Consider the following 17,931-nt stretch of genomic DNA (forward strand, 5'->3'; position numbering starts at 1 on the left):
AACATTAAAAAAAATAATAAGAAAAAAATTTTAATGTCACTTCACTAATAATATCCATGCAAAAGGAAGCAAAGAATTTGCCAGAAAATCTGGGAATCCATTCCTACCTACAGGTACTCCCTGCCATTGCCCCAACATGGAAGTCCCGCCATAGCTACGAAAAAGCTAGAGAGTAACACAGGGTCAGTGAAGCCCATTTGGTTCCATTTCATGCATTTCAATAAGCATTTCTGTGCCTGTCTTTACTGGGGACCTCATGAGTGTCGGCTGTAAAGGAGGTTGGAAACCTGGCCCATTCTCCCGGCTGGTGAGAGAGAGGCACATTTGTGAGTTAAGTGGGAGAGAATGTGGGACAAACAACATAAGATGTCTGCAGGACTTAATGGCTTCTCCCACCTGCCAGACTGGCCCTGCACAGAGGTGAGAGCTGCCACGCTCATGTCAACAGGTTGGAGCTTGGGAGGGTCCCAGGGAGCTTGGCTGAGCCAGGCAGGCATGGAGCAAGGAGGAGTAGCGGCCGGAAGTGACCTCACCTGCCAGCAGGAAGTGCGTGCGACAGACCCCAAGAAAGCTGTGGGCAAGGACAGGAGTTGAGGGGTAACACTTCTGGGAATTCAGGTGTCAGGCAATGTGGTGGGTGCTTCTCAAGTATTCTTTCTTTCTTTTGCTTTAGCAGTGACTCTGGTTACAACAGAATTAGGGCGGCAACCCAAAGAGGGGGTGGGAAGGGCCACCTTGTAAAAGCAGATGCAGTATCCACGTGATTGCAATGAAAAAAAAAATCAAACTGGAAAAAGAAACAATCTTCTCCATTGGTAGCGAATCCCGTCAGGTCGTCCAGGGAAGCAGGAGGGGAGTGTGGCTTCACATCACCCAGAAGCAGGGCTCTGCCCCAGCCTGGTGAGCACCCTTACCTTCCCTGCTTCGTAAATCAACTAAGCACAGGGAAGGGGACACCAGGCAGGGGGCGCAGTTGCCCGAGTCCAGACAGTCGTCCAGCCAAGTCTCAGCCCTACAGCAGACTTCTGGCTCTGTCACTATTTAGTAGGTAGTTACTGGGGCACATGGGTGGCTCAGTTGGTTGGGCGTCCAACTTCGGCTCAGTTTGTGGGTTCGAGCCCCATGCCGGGCTCCGTGCTGACAGCTCAGAGCCGGGAGCCTGCTTCGGATTCTGTGTCTCCCTCACTCGCTGCCCCTCCCCTGCTTGCACTCTGTCTCTCTCTCTCTCTCTCTAAAAATGAATTACCATTAAAAAAAAAAAAATTTAGAAGGTGGTTACTAGTGTTGAGGGTGCAAGTAACTGTGTCCTGCAGGGGAAGCACACAGATGGGTGCAAACACAAGTCCCTGACGCAGAAAGCTCAGAGCCTGTGTGAAGATGGCCTCAAATCCCTGTGCGCAGGCACCAGCTCTCCCCAGGGGAGCGCCTTGCCATCTTTGTATGAACCCAGGTCCGCGCTCTCCAGGGGAGTCGGCTAACCAGTGCGTTCCCTCACCGCACGGCCCCATGTTTCAGGGCATGAACTACCTGGAAGACCGGCGCTTGGTGCACCGTGACCTGGCAGCCAGGAATGTCCTGGTGAAGACGCCACAGCATGTCAAGATCACAGATTTTGGGCTGGCCAAACTGCTTGGCGCCGAGGAGAAAGAATACCACGCGGAAGGAGGCAAAGTAAGAAGCTGGCTGGTAGACCAGCAAGCATTTTCTTGCCAGCAAACTGACCCATGTAGGGGACCTTCTCAGAAGTTCTGGGTGAGGTCACAGCAGCTGCCCTGACACCTGGGTCGAGCCAGGGTCGTCTTCTGGCCGCTCAGGCTGGAGGCGCTGCTTTGAGAGCAGGATTTGCTGGCAGAGTGGGTATAGATGGTTCTATCACGTCCAGAGGCCAAAGCCACGACCGAGAGCCAGCTCTGTCTTCAGGTGACCGTTGGCCAAGGTTAGGTTTCAGCCTCCTCCTCCAGGATATAGCACCCTTCAGAGGAGCATCTGGGAAGTGTTACAGCTAATTTGGTGGCACACAGCTCTTGAGGACATCTTAGAAATATGGAAAATTCCCCATGCTGTTCTAGAGCTCCCGAGGGTCTCCGTGACTCTTGTAGAGTTGGCTCCCTCCTCCCAGACAGGCTTGAGGGTCCTCCGGGGGGCTCTCTCCCAGCACTGAGGGGTGCAGGTCCCCCAGGATTTCCGAAGCGGCTGTACCCCTCTTAAGCTTCATTCTGGCCTCTATGGCTCCAAGCAGCTTCAAATACCTGTAAACGTGAGGTGGCTAGGACCACAGTGCACGACCAGGGCCCCCAGCCCCCAGCAGGTGCACCCAGTTCACCAGAAGAGCCCACAGACCAAAGATTCTCAGCTGAGGCATTTATGAAACTGCATGTGGGGACCAACAGAATAGCCCCGTTTTCTACCAGGTGTTAAACTTGCTCCTCCCGCTGGCGGGGGGAGCACTGCTCCTGGGGTACTGGGGTACAGTGGCCTGGCTCTCCCACATTTGTCACTTGTAATTTGTTCCAATGTGATCTAGTTTTTTTTCAACAGAGGGAAGCTAACAGTTTACCTTATTACTTTTTCTCTCATCCTTCCAAGGTGCCTATCAAGTGGATGGCTTTGGAATCAATTTTACACCGAATTTACACCCACCAAAGTGACGTCTGGAGCTATGGTGAGTCAAAATCTTGATGCTAATGAATGCGTACTGAGACTCAGCCGGCTTGTATCGTTTGTTGATTTACATTATATGCTCTGTCATCCAAATACTGTCTTTTGAGACAATGGCTGATAATAGTGTCCTCGTTGCTGTCTGTTATACTAAGGACATGACAAAGGAAATGGAGTCTAACTACCACACTGCCTGTCACTGGAGATATCAGTGAACTAGTCAAGAGGGGGGAAAGGGAGGGAGAGAGAGCTTGGACTTAGGAAATGCCTGTACCTGCGACATCAAACCAAACTTGACCTCTTGCCATGGATTTGAAGTGAACCAAAGGGACTGACTCTCTGTTTCCCCCTCCAAATCTCCCCATGGCCCTGCACAGGCCTGTGCCTCTCCTCTCAAACACTCCTTTCCCATTCTTGCCTCATTGCCTTTGTACAAAGGACGTCCTGAGCCTACAAGGGCCTCACCATTTAAGAAAGTGTCACTAGCACATTTTCACTGACTGCTGTGCTAGGCCCCCACACCTGTTCACAGTCAGCCCTCACAAGTCCAGCAATCTGCTGGAAGGCTGCCAAACAGCTCATCTAATATATTTATCCATGAATTATCCGTCTATATCCCCTATTAAAGCAATGGGGGTGAAGGGGTGGGGCCACCCCCCTCCGTAGAAATGGGTACTTGGGGAGAGAAATATTGAAACAAATTTCCAAGAGTAATTTAGTTATTATCACAAAACCAAATCATTCAGGATATCATCTGTTTAGTGTTTTTTTTTTCATAGTACTATTGATTTCCTAATATTCTAAATGTGCTTTAATTTCATGGATCTTTGTCTTCTGCTGAGAATGCAAGCTTTACAAAGACAGAGATCTTTGTGGGTGAACAAGTGAATTTTTACACGTGCCTGTGAGCGGGGCTGCCTGCCATGAATGAACCAGATGAGGAAATAAATCTCTTCTGATGCCTTGTTAGTTCAATCATTTCCAAGATATGTCTACTCCCCAAGAGGGATAGGAGGAAATGCTTCTTTTCCTGATCCTGAATCCCGGCCAGAGGCATCCGCATTGTCACCTCCCTCCCTCAGTGACACCATAGCAAGAGTTGCCATGGGTCTTTTCTCTTCCTGTTCTACACACATTCATCTATTCTCCAGACAACAGGCAAAAACTATTTTTAAACTAAAGCAGGCTTTTACTTCTCTGAGTATCATCCTTCTTTGGTTTTCCACGTATGTTCCAAATAAGACCTGAGCCCCTAACCACGGTGGGTGAGATCACAATCACGACAGGTCTGGCTTGTCCAGGATCATGTGGCTGCGTTTCCGTTCTTGCCACTGGCGTGAGCCAACTCACAGTCCGTGAGTTGATCCGCATTTGTTGAATCAATGAACACTCTCTACAGTTCTGTGACTTAATACCTTTGAATGATTACAACCAGTATCAGAGACTCAGCATCACTATGGCGGTCATGTGGTTTTCATTTCGGTGGAAGATGTGCTGTCAGCCATTAGGATCGATCTGCTGTCCCTGGCAGTATGCTGGAATTGTTAAAACGTAAGCCTGAAGTTTTAGTTTAGAAAACATATCCTGTTACCCCACTCTCTAGTCCCCACTCAAGACAAAATATTTTAATAAATTTGGAATGTATGTGTTATGCTTAGGAGTTGAAAAGAGAATTTGTGCCATGTTTCAGGCCCACTCAAACCTTGACTTCCCAGAGGAATTGTGCACATTTAAATTTTAATGTTTCTTTATTTTTGAGAGAGAGAGTAAGGCAGAGGGACAGAGCACGAGTGGGGGAGGAGCAGAGAGAGAGGGAGACACAGAATCCAAAGTAGGCTCCAGGCTCCGAGCTGTCAGCACAGAGCCTGACGTGGGGCTCGAACTCACAAACCGTGAGATCATGACCTGAGCCGAAGTCGGACACTTGGCCGACTGAGCCACCCAGGCACCTCTCGATGTGCATATTTAAACACAATGTCTAAACCTAGTTATAGGAGAATTCATTGACTTCATGGATCTGGAGATGAGATATTTTTTCATCCAGTCCATATTGACACTGGTGAGGAAGGACAGGAGAATCTACTTTCTTACCCCTGAACCATTACTTTACTCCATTTTTCGCTCCTGCATGTTGCATATTCAGGTCATTCAGTTTGGTGATGGCCTCTGGATGATCCAAGCAGACCTGTGGTAATAGGTATCTAGAGGCCAGCTCTAAAGAAAGTCTGTCATCAGACCAATTGGATTATCAGGAAACTGCCAGGATCCTGTGTCTGTCCCTCTCCATGCAGTCGAGGACCTGGGCTCAGTCCCACCGGACTCCTCTCTTAGTCTCCCCAGTGCTCCTTCGCTGTCCAGGTTTCTAGAGCAGAGAATTCTGTCAAAGGAGGAGGCACAGAGATGGAAGGATCGTCAGAACTCAGGGAGGGCCTGAAAAAACACCAATTCTAAAACTGCTTTGCTTTTTTTTTTTTTTTTTTACTCATGATGCTTGATGGCTTTTTGAAATAAACGGTATGGTGTTTTTAGGTTTGTTAAAAAGATTATGGGGTTCTCTGGTTTCCAGTTTTTATTATCATTTTAAAACGTGCAGTGTATATAACCCTGTCTGTAGGTCTCCATCTTCCGTAGATCCAAGTCGTTTAGGGGAGATGTCTGAGTGTGTGACTCCTGCTTCCTTGCATAATAACATGTATGTCATTACGGTGCTTGTGTTGTCATTGTTGCTGTTACTGAAGTTTACCATTTATTGGCCACTTACTATTCGCCTGGCCTTGTCTGAACATTTCCGTTGTGTTATCTCATTTGATCTGCACAACTGTCTTCTAAGACAGATGCTGTTATTATCCCACTTTACCCAAAGGTAAAATGAGTCTTCCAGCACTCAAGCAAATGGCCCAAAGCCACAGGAACATGGGTTTTTAAATGTTAGAAACATGTAAATGATGACTAAAGACAAGGCCGTGTGATTATTATCGACTCGTAAAGCAACTCTTCATCCTCTCAGGAGTCACCGTTTGGGAGTTGATGACCTTTGGGTCTAAACCTTACGACGGAATCCCTGCAAGTGAGATCTCGACCATCCTGGAGAAAGGAGAGCGCCTCCCGCAGCCACCCATATGCACCATCGATGTCTACATGATCATGGTCAAGTGTGAGTGACTGCTGTGGCCATCCACTCTTGCCTAGCTGGACCTTGGCACTCACAGCCCCTTGTTGTGCCTGGAAAGGCATCACTGCCCTTAGCCAAAAAAATTGAGGCCTCTGATTCCCTGAGGAAATATTGTCACATCTTTACAGCAGGCACTCAAGTCCAGGAACATCTGTAAACACCCTCTCCCAACATTCTTCAGGAAGCACTTGCTTGACCCTTTGAGCACTGTGACCTGGCATGTGCCCATGTTTGGAAGCAAATAAATAAAATCAAATTCCTCCATAAGCCATTACACCGAAATATTCTAGTCTCTGAGTTGCTCAATGAAAAAGGCACTCCTCGTTTTGAGGCCCGTTACCAGAGAGACAGAATGTTTTTAAATGCCTGACAATGAGTAAGCACATGAGGCTAACAGAATCAACATTTGTGTCTTGACTTCAGCCTTTCAAATAATAGATCAACGTGAGGTCTTGTGCAGTGTAGCAAGTACACATTTTAATCTAAATAAGAGTGTGTAACTTGATTGATGCTGTTATTCCACGCGTTCAGTAGGCTCTGAAGGTAATGTTATACTGATGAAAGAAGGGAGCACAGGGGGTATGATAGGGCCAAGTTGATGTAAATATTACTGCCTTTCTGAACTTCAGACCACAGAGGTAAGCTACTCTCACTTCCTCGCTTTGGGCCGGGGAAGCTGGGGCCCAGAGAGGTTACATGATTCCTCTAAGGTCACATAGCAGTCTGTCCAAAAATAGCTTGACATCCTGCTGATAGAAAGTAAATGTGAACCCTCAAGAGACGCGAGGATTTCCAGCTGAGAACCGTTCCTCCAGCTTGTTTGATCCAGACTTAGATCGTTGTGTAATCAAATGTGCCAGCGAGGTTAACATGTGTCTTAAGGAAGACTCGGGAACACCCCCCTCGCTTGCGTGCTTGGTTACTGAATATGTAAGACAATGAAAGCACCAGGATGGGAAGTTCCCAAACCCTGAGGCTATTAAAGAAAGTCCCTAACTTTCTCTAAATTGAATCTAGTGTCCAGCTTGCAAGACTGCCAAGTGAATATAGATGAGCGTGGACGTCCAGGGAGGACTTTGCCGAAGAGCCTGCACGCCGGGGGCTGCCTACAGTCAGAGCAGTTCACAGATAGTGCGGCCCTCGATGCTGGGTCACTTGCGGTGAAAATGCCGGCACTCCGGCTCTAGGAAGAGTAGGCATAGAAAATTAGAGGATGCTCCTGTCATTCTGATTCAAGTGTACTGTGTCATCACGGTCTGTAAACTGACCAACGCTCGTCTGCCAAGACAGAAACGTCTATCACAGAGATTAGGTTTCTGCATCACTTATTTGCCTACAAAGAGGTCACCATAAATGCCCCCGTGAAGCAGTGCCATTTCTATCATTTCTTTCAGGGCCTGACTGTACTGTTTTCCTCATTCCTTCCCCAGGCTGGATGATAGATGCAGACAGTCGCCCGAAATTCCGTGAGTTGATCATTGAATTCTCCAAAATGGCCCGAGACCCCCAGCGCTACCTTGTCATCCAGGTACCAGATCACAGTCTGAACTTCCATTGGGAGAGGTCCCTCTGATGGGCGTCAAATGTCACTGTGTTGCATCGTGGGCCAGCTCGGCCTCCCTGTCTCTCAGGTCCCGTCCTTAAATCCTCAATGCATTTGCAGCAAGCCTTGAACTAAGAGGAGGGCATGTGTGGTGCCTCCAAGTTCATTTGCCATTCCCTTCTAAAGTCTAGTGCCCAGACACACCCCCTCCCGTATGTCACCTTTACATTTCAGTTAGCCAGAGCCTTTGCGCGGTCTGATGGAGAAGCGGGGCTTGGTGTCAACCAATCTGGCTTCAGATCTCTGGCTCTCCACTTCCCACTTTAGGTTAAAACCAAACTCACGGGGCTGTTTTAATTGAGTCAGTGAAATAATGAATGCAAAATATATCGCATAGCACCCAAAGGTGCTGCTTAGCATTCCGGTGTGTGTTGGGGGGTGGGGAAGAGGGGGTCTCCACACACCTCCAAGCAAGCAGTTCTCTGACACCAGCTGGGTGTCTCTCCCCAAATCTCCATGTGTGCACCGGCCTCGAAGCTCTCTGACCCTGGTCCCTGTGGGTTTATATGGAGTCTTCATTAAATAGGCATTATTGATTAAATTACTGACCATGGGGACTGATGCAACCTCCAGCCCCTCCCCCATTCCAAGACATCAGGGGTGAGACGGATAGTTCCAGTCCTTGGGTGTGGTCCTAAAGCCACTCATTAATGTAGCAAAAGACACCTTTGCAGCTCTCATCACTTCGGAAATTCCTGGGGTCTAAGAGTTCTGTGTCCTGAGTAGGGATAAATTTCTTACTACAAATGACCACAGCACCTAACAGCATAGTAACACTCAATAAATGCTGCTGCTTCGCCCCTGTCTTCTTCCTCTTATGCTGTTTCTATTTTATTCAGGGTCTTTTATTTTATTTTATGTTTATTTATTTATTTTTGAGAGAGAGACAGAGAGAGACAGAGCGTGAGCATGCTTAAGCAGGGGAGGGGCAGAGAGAGGGAGAGAGAGAGAATCTCAAGCTGGCTCTGTGTCGACAGAGCAGAGCCCAATGCAAGGCTCGATCTCATGAACCGTGAGATCATGACCTGAGCCAAAATCAAGAGTCAGACGCTTCACCAACTGAGACACCCACCCAGGCGCCCCTCGTCCAGGGCCTTTAAAACATCAAAGAACTTTTAGTGTCTTAATGTCAATAGGGGAGGGAAGGAAGTGGCTAGACTTCAGAGAACCAGGGTGATTTTGTTATAACTAAATTGGCGAACAAATAGGCCTCCCTGTTTGTGACCACAGATCCCTCCTCTAGGCAGGAAGCGGACTAGCATCTCTCTGGGCCTCACTAACTGTCTCACAATCTCTGCACCAGGGAGATGAGAGAATGCATCTGCCAAGCCCTACAGACTCCAATTTTTACCGCGCCCTGATGGACGAAGAAGACATGGAAGACGTCGTAGATGCTGATGAGTACCTCATCCCCCAGCAAGGCTTCTTCCACAGCCCCTCCACATCCCGGACCCCCCTCCTGAGTTCTCTGGTAGGAAACGTCATTCACTCTCAAGCTGTATCCACTGGTTTGAATGACATGTTGAGAGAAAGTGAGAGAAAATGAGACCCATCTAGTGGAATGTACATAGAGTCAAAGAAGTAAATTTCAACCCAATGGTCAAGCCAATGTCAGAATGAACCAGTTAAGTGTATGAATTCTCTTATTGCATTGCCTCTACTGGATCATAACCTTTTTAGGTCTATTAAGGATTAGAATTAAATCAGAATGAAGCCTAGTTTTCTAAAGCTAATGGGTCAAGACGAAATTAAGCACCTTTGTTATATCTCCTCCATGAGACCCACCAGTCAGTGGAAATGGGAGAGAAGATGCAAGTGTACGATCAGCAATTTTTTGTTTATCTTTTGTTTGTTTGTTTGTTTAACTCTTTCAGAGTGCCACCAGCAACAATTCCACCGTGACTTGCATCGATAGAAATGGGGTATGTGTGAACAACTAATAAACCAGGATTAAACAACAGCTCTGGATCAGGGCTGTCTTGGACATAGAAAATGCCTGTCTTAACCCAACTAATCTTGATTTTCCTTCCTGTATCTCCTTCCTTTCTTCCCTGGTTGGTTTCCCTGACCCCTACTCTGAGGCCAGTAATAGCTATCACTTATCACAGTGCTGTTCAGTATGTGGTTGGTGGGCTTGGGGTAGCAGCATTACCTGGCAGTTTGTGAGAAATGAAAACTGTGGAGCCACCGGCCCAGACCTACTTACGTAGGAATGCTGGAGGCAGAGCCGAGCCATCTGTGTTTGAGCCGGCCTTCCAAGGGGTGCTCATGCTTGATCACATGAAGCCTTGATCCAGACCCATACTTACCAAGAGAGAAGCCGCCAGCCACACGTGTCTGCTTCAATTTCAATCGGCAACCACTGAAGAGCACAGATTACGGAACATTTCTGTTGTTGCCGAAATCCCTGCTTCACAGCACTGACCAGGTCCCTGCCACTTGCTCTGTGGTCTGTGAGCCAGCAGCACTGGCATCATCCGGGGGGTGGGAGGAGGCTTGCTGGAAATGCAGAATCTCAGGCCCTCTCTAGGGCCTGCTGAATCAGAATCTGCATTTTACAAAATCTCAGGTGATTTTTATACACATCAAAGTCTGAGCAGCACCGACTAATAGCCTTGCCTTCTTCCCTCCCCTCAGAGCTGCCCCCTCAAGGAAGACAGCTTCTTGCAGCGGTACAGCTCAGACCCCACTGGCACCTTGACTGAGGACAACATGGATGACACTTTCCTCCCGGCACCTGGTGAGTGGCTAACGCTGAACACGGTCATCGGCTTCCCCAGGCAGCAGGGCCAGCCTCCGTCCCCTGGTGCCCAGAGGACATGCTTCCTTCAGGCTAATCCGGAGGTGGGGACTCTGGCAAATTCACAGACACAATGTAGACAGTGAGAGGCAGAGAAATACAAAGCGACCGAGCACACGTGAGGGTCTTTGTATTGAGCTCAAGTCACGTCCAGGTTGGAGGTGTGCTTTTAGAATCAATCAGAAGACGTTCTAGAATTTGAAGCAGGCATTAAAGGCGTGTGTGTGCGTGTGTATGATTGTGTGTGTGCCAGTGAGTGTGTGAACACGTGTGACAGATTCGATCCTGGCTCCATTCTTGGCCCATGAAACATGTATTTTCCTAATCCGAGCTTTATCCCCAGACGTACCATACCTGTGTGCACACATACGCCTCAAGGCGGGCCATCTTTTTCCAAACTTTAAATTGGTAAGAGACAGATGTGCCAATTGCTTTGAGAAATACAGAAAGGAACGTAATTTACTTTGCAGCAACAGCCAGAGAATCATCCTCCCAGCTGTCCCTACGCTTGGTTGCCTCAGGGAAGAATATTGATAGGGTTCAGAAGGTACACAGGAATCCTGCTTGGGACGATGCTTTGCTGAGTACTTCACCTGCGATTTCTTTTCCATTTCAGAATACATAAACCAGGCTGTTCCCAAAAGGCCTGCGGGTTCCGTCCAGAACCCCGTCTATCACAATCAGCCTCTAAATCCAGCTCCTGGCAGAGACCCTCACTACCAAAATCCCCACAGCAATGCAGTGGACAACCCTGAGTATCTCAACACCCACCCCACTTGCGTCAACAGTGTGCTCGACAGCCCCACCCTCTGGGCCCAGAAAGGCAACCACCAGATTAGCCTGGACAACCCTGACTACCAGCAGGACTTCTTTCCCAAGGAAGCCAAGTCAAATGGCATCTTTAAGGGTCCTGCAGCTGAAAATGCAGACTACCTAAGGGTTGCACCGCCCAGCAGTGAATTTATTGGAGCATGACCACGGAGGATAGTGTTGGCCGTCACAATCTCCAATGTTTCAGTCCCTGGGTCAAGCCACGGCAGCTACTCAGTGCTGATAGTCATGCCCACGTTAACTCTTGGACCTGTGGACTGGTTCAGCCATATTTGCTCCGATGGGACCCATCTTTCATGCAGGAAGTTCCCCCTACTTGGATGCACTTTGGGGAAGTTTCTGGGACATTCCTTTGTCTTCGAACTGTGAGGCCTCCACAAAAAAGGCATCCAGCAAGAATATTGTCTGTTTGGGCAGAAGTTCACCTTGCCATGAGGTATATCTGATGAAACAAACTGTGTTAGGAGTTTAATTGCTTGGGGGCCCTTGGGGTTTTTAATTGTCATTGTTGATTTTGTTTATAATGGGCTTTTCCAATGAGGAAGAAGCTTGCTTGTAGCACTTGCTGCACTGAGTTGATCCAGGCCCAACTGTGACCAAGAAGCAAGGGTCAGCGTCTTCCAGCTAACATTTGATTCCACTGACTCTGCTTCATGATTCTTCCATTGCAAGACAAAACTAGAAGTGCTCTATGTCCTGAGCGGGACTTATTGGTACTGTATCAAATCATACCAGGTACGAGAGGATAAAGCCACTTTGAACCCTTCCTGACTGAAAAAGAAACGGAGCAGGGGAGAACTCTTCTTCAGACTTCTTTTTATACAGGTTTCCTCATGGTACTTACTCTCCATTGGTTGTCCAGCGTTTTCTACTATTAAGTATTAGACTTACTTGTTTTTTTCCATTCCATTGAAACTCAGTATGCTTTCCCTGTCAGTAGGAGGAGACGGTACATCAAACCATAACCAGCATCGGCTCGTATTTAGACCAATAGCCTTTAATCAAGATGGAACAATAATGCAAAAGTTCACACAAGAACATGGCTCTCAAATTTGAGTCTCGAAGGAAATACATCAAGTCCCTTAGGGGTCAAGGAGTGGCCATATATCGGGACACTGCTGAGGTACAGCCGCTCCTAAAACACTTTCAGCCTCCCACCACCAAATTAGGCTACTTATGGGAGATAATTTTCTTTTTATGTCACTTTAGAAGATTTTTACTCAAAGGGTACTTTTTTCCTTTCTGATGAGCTGCCCCAAAGCGCCCACCTCGCTCTTCGGGAATGAAGGGATCCAGGCTCTGAGGCTCCTGTGCGGGAACGCACAGCCCTCGCCACTGGGGGGCGCATTTTACAGGTGGAAATAAAGACAACATTATATATAGGGGAAGAAAATGGTAAATATGAAATCAGAGTTTGAAATTGATGACAATGCCTTAACGACATCTACGGGTATTTTAGAAAAAAAAATCCCTCTTAAAACAATTTCCCAGTTATTGGAAGATCCAGATAATTTAGGACGTTAAGTGTTTTTCCAACCTGTGTGTCCCTGTAACCCGATCAGTTCACGGCAGTGCTTTGTATACAGTGTTTTAAACACCCTTAGTCAACATCCAGTTTATCAAGGGAAGAATGTTGCAGACAGTATTTCCGGCCTACAGATGTGTTCAGCCACACACACACACACACACAGACACAATTGTCCTTTTGCTATTAAATTATTGACTCTCAGGTTAGGGCCGCACAGCTTTGTTACCAAAATATTGACCTTGTCCCAATGGTATTCAATACTCTTAAGCAACTATCCCAGCCCAGCATAAGCACTAATGATAGAAAAATAAATAAAACATAATCCCAATTCCCAGAAATTCACAATTTGGCCAAGGGAATTGACTCATAAAGGCCAACCTTAAAGAAACATGATGGGATGGTAGGCAAGACAGGTCTGCCGAGCACGGACAGCACAGAACAGGGAATGGTGGATGGGCCCTGCCTGGGGGGACCTGGAAGGCTCCTCAGGGAGGGAGTGGTGGAGTTGGGTCAAAACAGGACCAGGGTCTTAGCCACAAGGGAAATGGGACGTGTGTTCCAAGCAGAGGAAAACTTGACCAAGAAAGCATCTGCCAGAGGAACCACTAATGAAAGTGGGAGAAAAGCCTGCCTTAGGTGGTCTTTACAAACTGTCCCTTTAAGCCTGGGAACTAGCCTGTAACATTTCCCAAGTGCCCTACATGTGGGTCCTTATGGGGATTTGAAAATGATGAGCAAAAAGATTAAACATCGTTCTAAGAATCTAACACGTTATGCCATTGTCAGTAAAGCACTTCTGTTATTTATTCACCTCAGAACATAAATATTTTGATAAGTTTCTCCAGCCCCAGGAAACAGAATGATGCACATTTTTGTCACCACTTATTCTTCAAGAAGCAAGGGACTGGTGAGGGAGAGCAACTGAATGTGAGTTCAACTGTAGCAGTTAAATCCTAGTATTTTTGTAATTTACAATATTTTACTATAACATAATAAAACGGCGAAAACTATTCAAGCTTTTTCTTTTTTGTATTTCAGCTTTCCTGCATAAAATCTGGTTGCTAAATTCTCTTAATTGTAGGACTGTGTTTCCCAAAATGTCCTCACAATGGCTATCCAGGGAGGTGCAGAGGGGGCTTGTAGATGCTTCAGAACCTGAGAATGCAGAGCCCGAATCAAGAGCCCCAGCCGTCACTGTGGGCAGATGAGGAGAGGGCTCCCCACAGCACCAGTATTTCCGTTTCATGGCCCTGATTGGCCAGGGTTCAAAGCTTCTACTCTGTCTCTTCAGTTCCTCCTTGTTGACACTGGGTTCAAAGACCCTGGAGAGAGCCTGTTCCTTCCTCAATCAGTTCCTGGAAACGTTCCCCTTGACCCCACCTTAGATTTGGTCTTTGGAAACAGTTCAGGGAAAAGTAGTTGGAAGTGAACGCTTACAATGGGCCAGCGTCCTCACACGTCTCGTATAAACTTTAAGGAGTCCCTGCCGTCATACTCTATGAAACACACTTTTGTCACCTCACAAAGTAAAAAAGATGAATCTTCCAAATTCTAGATTTGCTGAGTGCCAGTTGTCACTGGTTTTATAACCAGGAGCATTGTGGAGGCACCATATTGCGTTCCAATTGATAACAAGGCTTAGGTATTTGTTGAAAGTGCTTAATCTGAAGGATTCTTAGTTTGGCTCAGGTGCAGCCTGGGCCCATGGGCTTTTCAGAGCTTCCCCAGCTTATTCTGATGAGCACCAAAGTTTGGGGGAAACACTGGTATAAAGGAAAGGCCTATGGGGAGGCCCGTCCCTCAGCTGGAGGCATCCCGCTGGCCTGTTGCACACTCTCCAGGCCTCAGGTTACACAAGCAGGGGTCAAGTTGCTGAGTTATGGTGACCCACAGATCTCACCCTTGCTGCCAAACAGAATCACCTGGTGAGCTTAAAAAGCAGGGCAGGGTCCCTGCAGACCAATGAAGGGGACTCTCAGGGCTCCCCACGTGATCCTAATGGGCAAGCAGAGTTAAACCCTCACCTCTAAGGTGACCTGTAAGGTCGTCTATACCATGCCCCCAAGTCAGAGCCGAATAGAAAAGCCTGAGTCAGGTAAAGGAAGGTGGTGGAGTCCTTAATATTCCTGAGACTTGCCCGCTCGTGACTATTCCAAAGCCTCTAATTCTTCGTCACCGGCAGCTTACCCTGAAAGTGGCAAATACCCAAACCTGAGCCTCCATAAAGCCCCGGAACAGTTTGCGTTTTCTAAGAAGTTAGAAAAATCGGTCTCTCTCACAGTGAGGCGCTCGCCGCAAGTGACAGCTGGCGGAATTGCCCTCAACGTCTACTTTGCATTTCTCTCTTTTGATAAGTGAACGCTTTTATTACAACGTAACAATCTGTTTATATTTCCTTGCCCACGGGCTGTAAAACCTTACTGAAAAGAAATCCCTGCCTCTATTACCAGCCACACCTGCCGTATCAGGGGCATACATTTTTGTACTATGAAAGACACACTCACATAGGGTTTGTAAATGTTAATCTATTTTTGTAACTTTTTTTTGAGGAATAGTAGCCTCTCTTGTAGCACTGAACTTTGTAAGGTATGTTTTTAGAAAAACTCATTTTTCTACTAAAAGTTAGACTGAAATAGAATCAAAAGTCGAAACTGAAATCTTTGAAGGGATTTAATTAAAGCAATGGAACGCTCCTCTTTCTCATAAAAAGGCACAGCCTCATCGCAGAGCTAAGCTAGGTCATTGTCCTGATAAAGAGGAATCATGCCTTTTATATTTATAAAATGAGAAAAGGTAAAAAGCACATATGGTTTAGTCTTCCGCTAAAGCAGGCTCTCTCCATGTTAGAGGAAAAGAATGACTTTGTTATTGCTAACACGGATCCAACTGCATGCTATGCTGTACTCAACTGCCAGCATGATCCTGTCGATGTAAAAAAAAAAAAAAAAAAGCAATAATATAGCACTTTGTTGGTTTATATACACTAATCTGACTTTGATACAAATTATTTTTATTTTTATATTTATAGCTGATATGCATTTACCAATAGACTAAACAGATCTGCAGAACCCTAATAATGTTCAGCATGTTTTGGTTACTCAGTACACTGATGAAGTCCATGTTTCCCAAGCCTTCTCATGACCTCACCTTCCCATTCCCGAAAAAGTGTTCTCAGCCCCTGACTGCACAGTGAAATCCCTTGGGGAGCTTTTGAAACTAGTGAGGTCCAGCTGCACCCCAGACCAATTCAATACAAATCTTTATGGGTGAAATCCAGGCATCCGTGCCTTTGAAAGCTCCTAATGGTCATTCTGATGGACAGCCAAGGTTGAGAACCACCAACCTAGGTGCCTGGACAACTTAACGCTTCAAGGACCTCAGTGCCAGTTGCTGCGGGGGAGGACAGGTTCTGTGACAAGCTGCCCAAGCACTAGAAGGAAGAGGTTTAACCAGCTGATGAAAAGGGAAGGAAATGTGGAACAGATAGGTTTTTCCATTCCCCCTATTACAGGTGGACTGGTGGTATAATAAAGGTAGAGAGCATTCTCGCTGCTGGTCCAACCAACATGGCACCCATCATAAGCAGGTAACTTTTGTTTGCCCGGCTAAAATAAAACATTGACATATATGTTACATTATAAAGGGGAGACATTAAGAAGATTGTGTAAGTAGCTGGATGGCTTTTACAAAAACAATAGTCCAAGAAAAGGATTCTTGCTTTAAGAAACACTTTTATATATTTTCCATAAATTGCATCTGGGGAAAAAAAAACCTAAAGCAATTAGGGTTTTCTCTTCCACGGTTAAAACTTTACGGCCACGTTACGCCCTCCGAGGTCACAGGTCTGTCCTGTCTAAATTGCCCACAAAAGTTCTTACTATGCATCCCCACCCTATCACCTAGCAGACGAAACTTCAAGGAAAAGCATATTTTTTTTTCCTTAGGTGCATTTAATTGTTATTTTTAAACCCTTTGACCTTATTTGGTTACAAAATAATCTTATACTGTAACACCATCTCTTGGAAATGAAGAGATCCTATAGATCTGATGCCTGATAATCAGGGTGACCATGTCCAGTTAACAACAGACAGCAATACCTTCATTTCTAAAACAAGCAAGCAATAGCTTTATAGCTTCTATATATGGTACATCTTAACAATGTAAAATTTTGCTGTGATGAAAGCAATATGTGTACAAATGAAAAGCAAGATTCTCTTTTATATGGTTTACACTGTTGATCAGAACATGTTGATTGTATATTGCGTATTAAAAAATTAGATGTATATTATTCATTGGTCTTTTCTTATAAGTACCTTATAAATAATAATATTGTATCATTTGTTAGCGATGCAGTGTTGACAGTAGTTATTAATCATATCTGACCTACTGTAGATGTTCTTTCCCGATAACTTTTTTAAATTAATTAATAAACTTTATTTTTAGAGCAGTCTTAACTTCAAACACTGAACAACTGAGCGGAAAGTACAGAGGGTTCCCATATCCTCCCTGCCCCCCACTCCTGCCTCCATTGTATCGTGTCCACACCCAAGTGGCCTGGGAACTTTTTAATGTTTGGAGGTTTCCTGTGCGAGACTGGGACTCCTCAATGCCGTGCTGTGTGGCAGCAGCGTGCGGTTTGACAGGGGTCTGCAGCGTCTTCGCACCTGTTCCTAGGACCTCCCCTCCCCTGATTTCCTTCATGGTGGAGAAACACAGAGCCAAGGGGAAATTCCTTTTTTTTTTTTTTAATTTTAATTTTATTTATTTTTTTTATGAGTATGATTTGTTGTCAAATTGGCTTCTGTACAACACCCAGTGCTCATCCCAACAAGTGCCCTCCTCAATGCCCATCACCCATTTTCCCAAGAGGGAATTCCTCGGTGGACGGGATTTTCCTATGGCAGGCACCAAAGCAAACAGAAGTTTTGTTGCCATTCTGCTAAATCACAAATGCTAGAAGCCTGAGGAATGAACGAGGCATACCCTTGTGTGAGGGTCCCGCCCCCCACTCTGGGCTGCACGGCTTACACCTTACCACCCACCTCCCTTACATCTGAGGGCTTTACCAGTCCATGAGGACTCCATGTGGCGGGAACACTTATATCCTATGCTTCCTGTGAGCCAGGAAAGTAACCACCAGCATGGAGGGAAATTGTTCTGCCAAAGTCAAGGTAAATGTTCTGTAAGAACCCGGTTCTCCAGCTAAGTACTTGAACACGTAAGGGAATAAGCAGTTTTCTCATCTGTAGTAACCACAGAGTGCGAGTCAAAGGGTGTAAACCCATCTCAACAGCTGAGGGAAAGCCAACTTGGCGATGAAGCAGGTGCCAGCACTGGGG

At 46.4% G+C, this 17,931-nt stretch overlaps 1 protein-coding gene across 2 annotated transcripts in view; it reads left to right on the plus strand.

Moving 5' to 3' along the window:
• The window catches only part of EGFR (epidermal growth factor receptor), a 210,416-nt gene extending 193,536 nt beyond the window's left edge, over window positions 1–16,880 (plus strand). For both annotated transcript variants that reach the window (XM_019451039.2, XM_019451041.2), the window contains exons 21-28: window positions 1,516–1,671; window positions 2,587–2,662; window positions 5,666–5,812; window positions 7,261–7,358; window positions 8,737–8,904; window positions 9,308–9,355; window positions 10,071–10,173; window positions 10,850–16,880. In XM_019451039.2, the coding sequence (XP_019306584.1) occupies window positions 1,516–1,671; window positions 2,587–2,662; window positions 5,666–5,812; window positions 7,261–7,358; window positions 8,737–8,904; window positions 9,308–9,355; window positions 10,071–10,173; window positions 10,850–11,208 (1,155 nt within the window). In that variant the 3' untranslated portion in view covers window positions 11,209–16,880. The remainder of the gene's footprint in view (window positions 1–1,515; window positions 1,672–2,586; window positions 2,663–5,665; window positions 5,813–7,260; window positions 7,359–8,736; window positions 8,905–9,307; window positions 9,356–10,070; window positions 10,174–10,849) is intronic.
• The last annotated feature ends 1,051 nt before the right edge of the window (window positions 16,881–17,931 follow it).

The sequence above is a fragment of the Panthera pardus genome, unplaced genomic scaffold, assembly GCF_024362965.1.
Source record: "Panthera pardus isolate Hobbes unplaced genomic scaffold, ASM2436296v1 HiC_scaffold_8, whole genome shotgun sequence".
NCBI classification, from domain to species: Eukaryota; Metazoa; Chordata; class Mammalia; order Carnivora; family Felidae; genus Panthera; species Panthera pardus.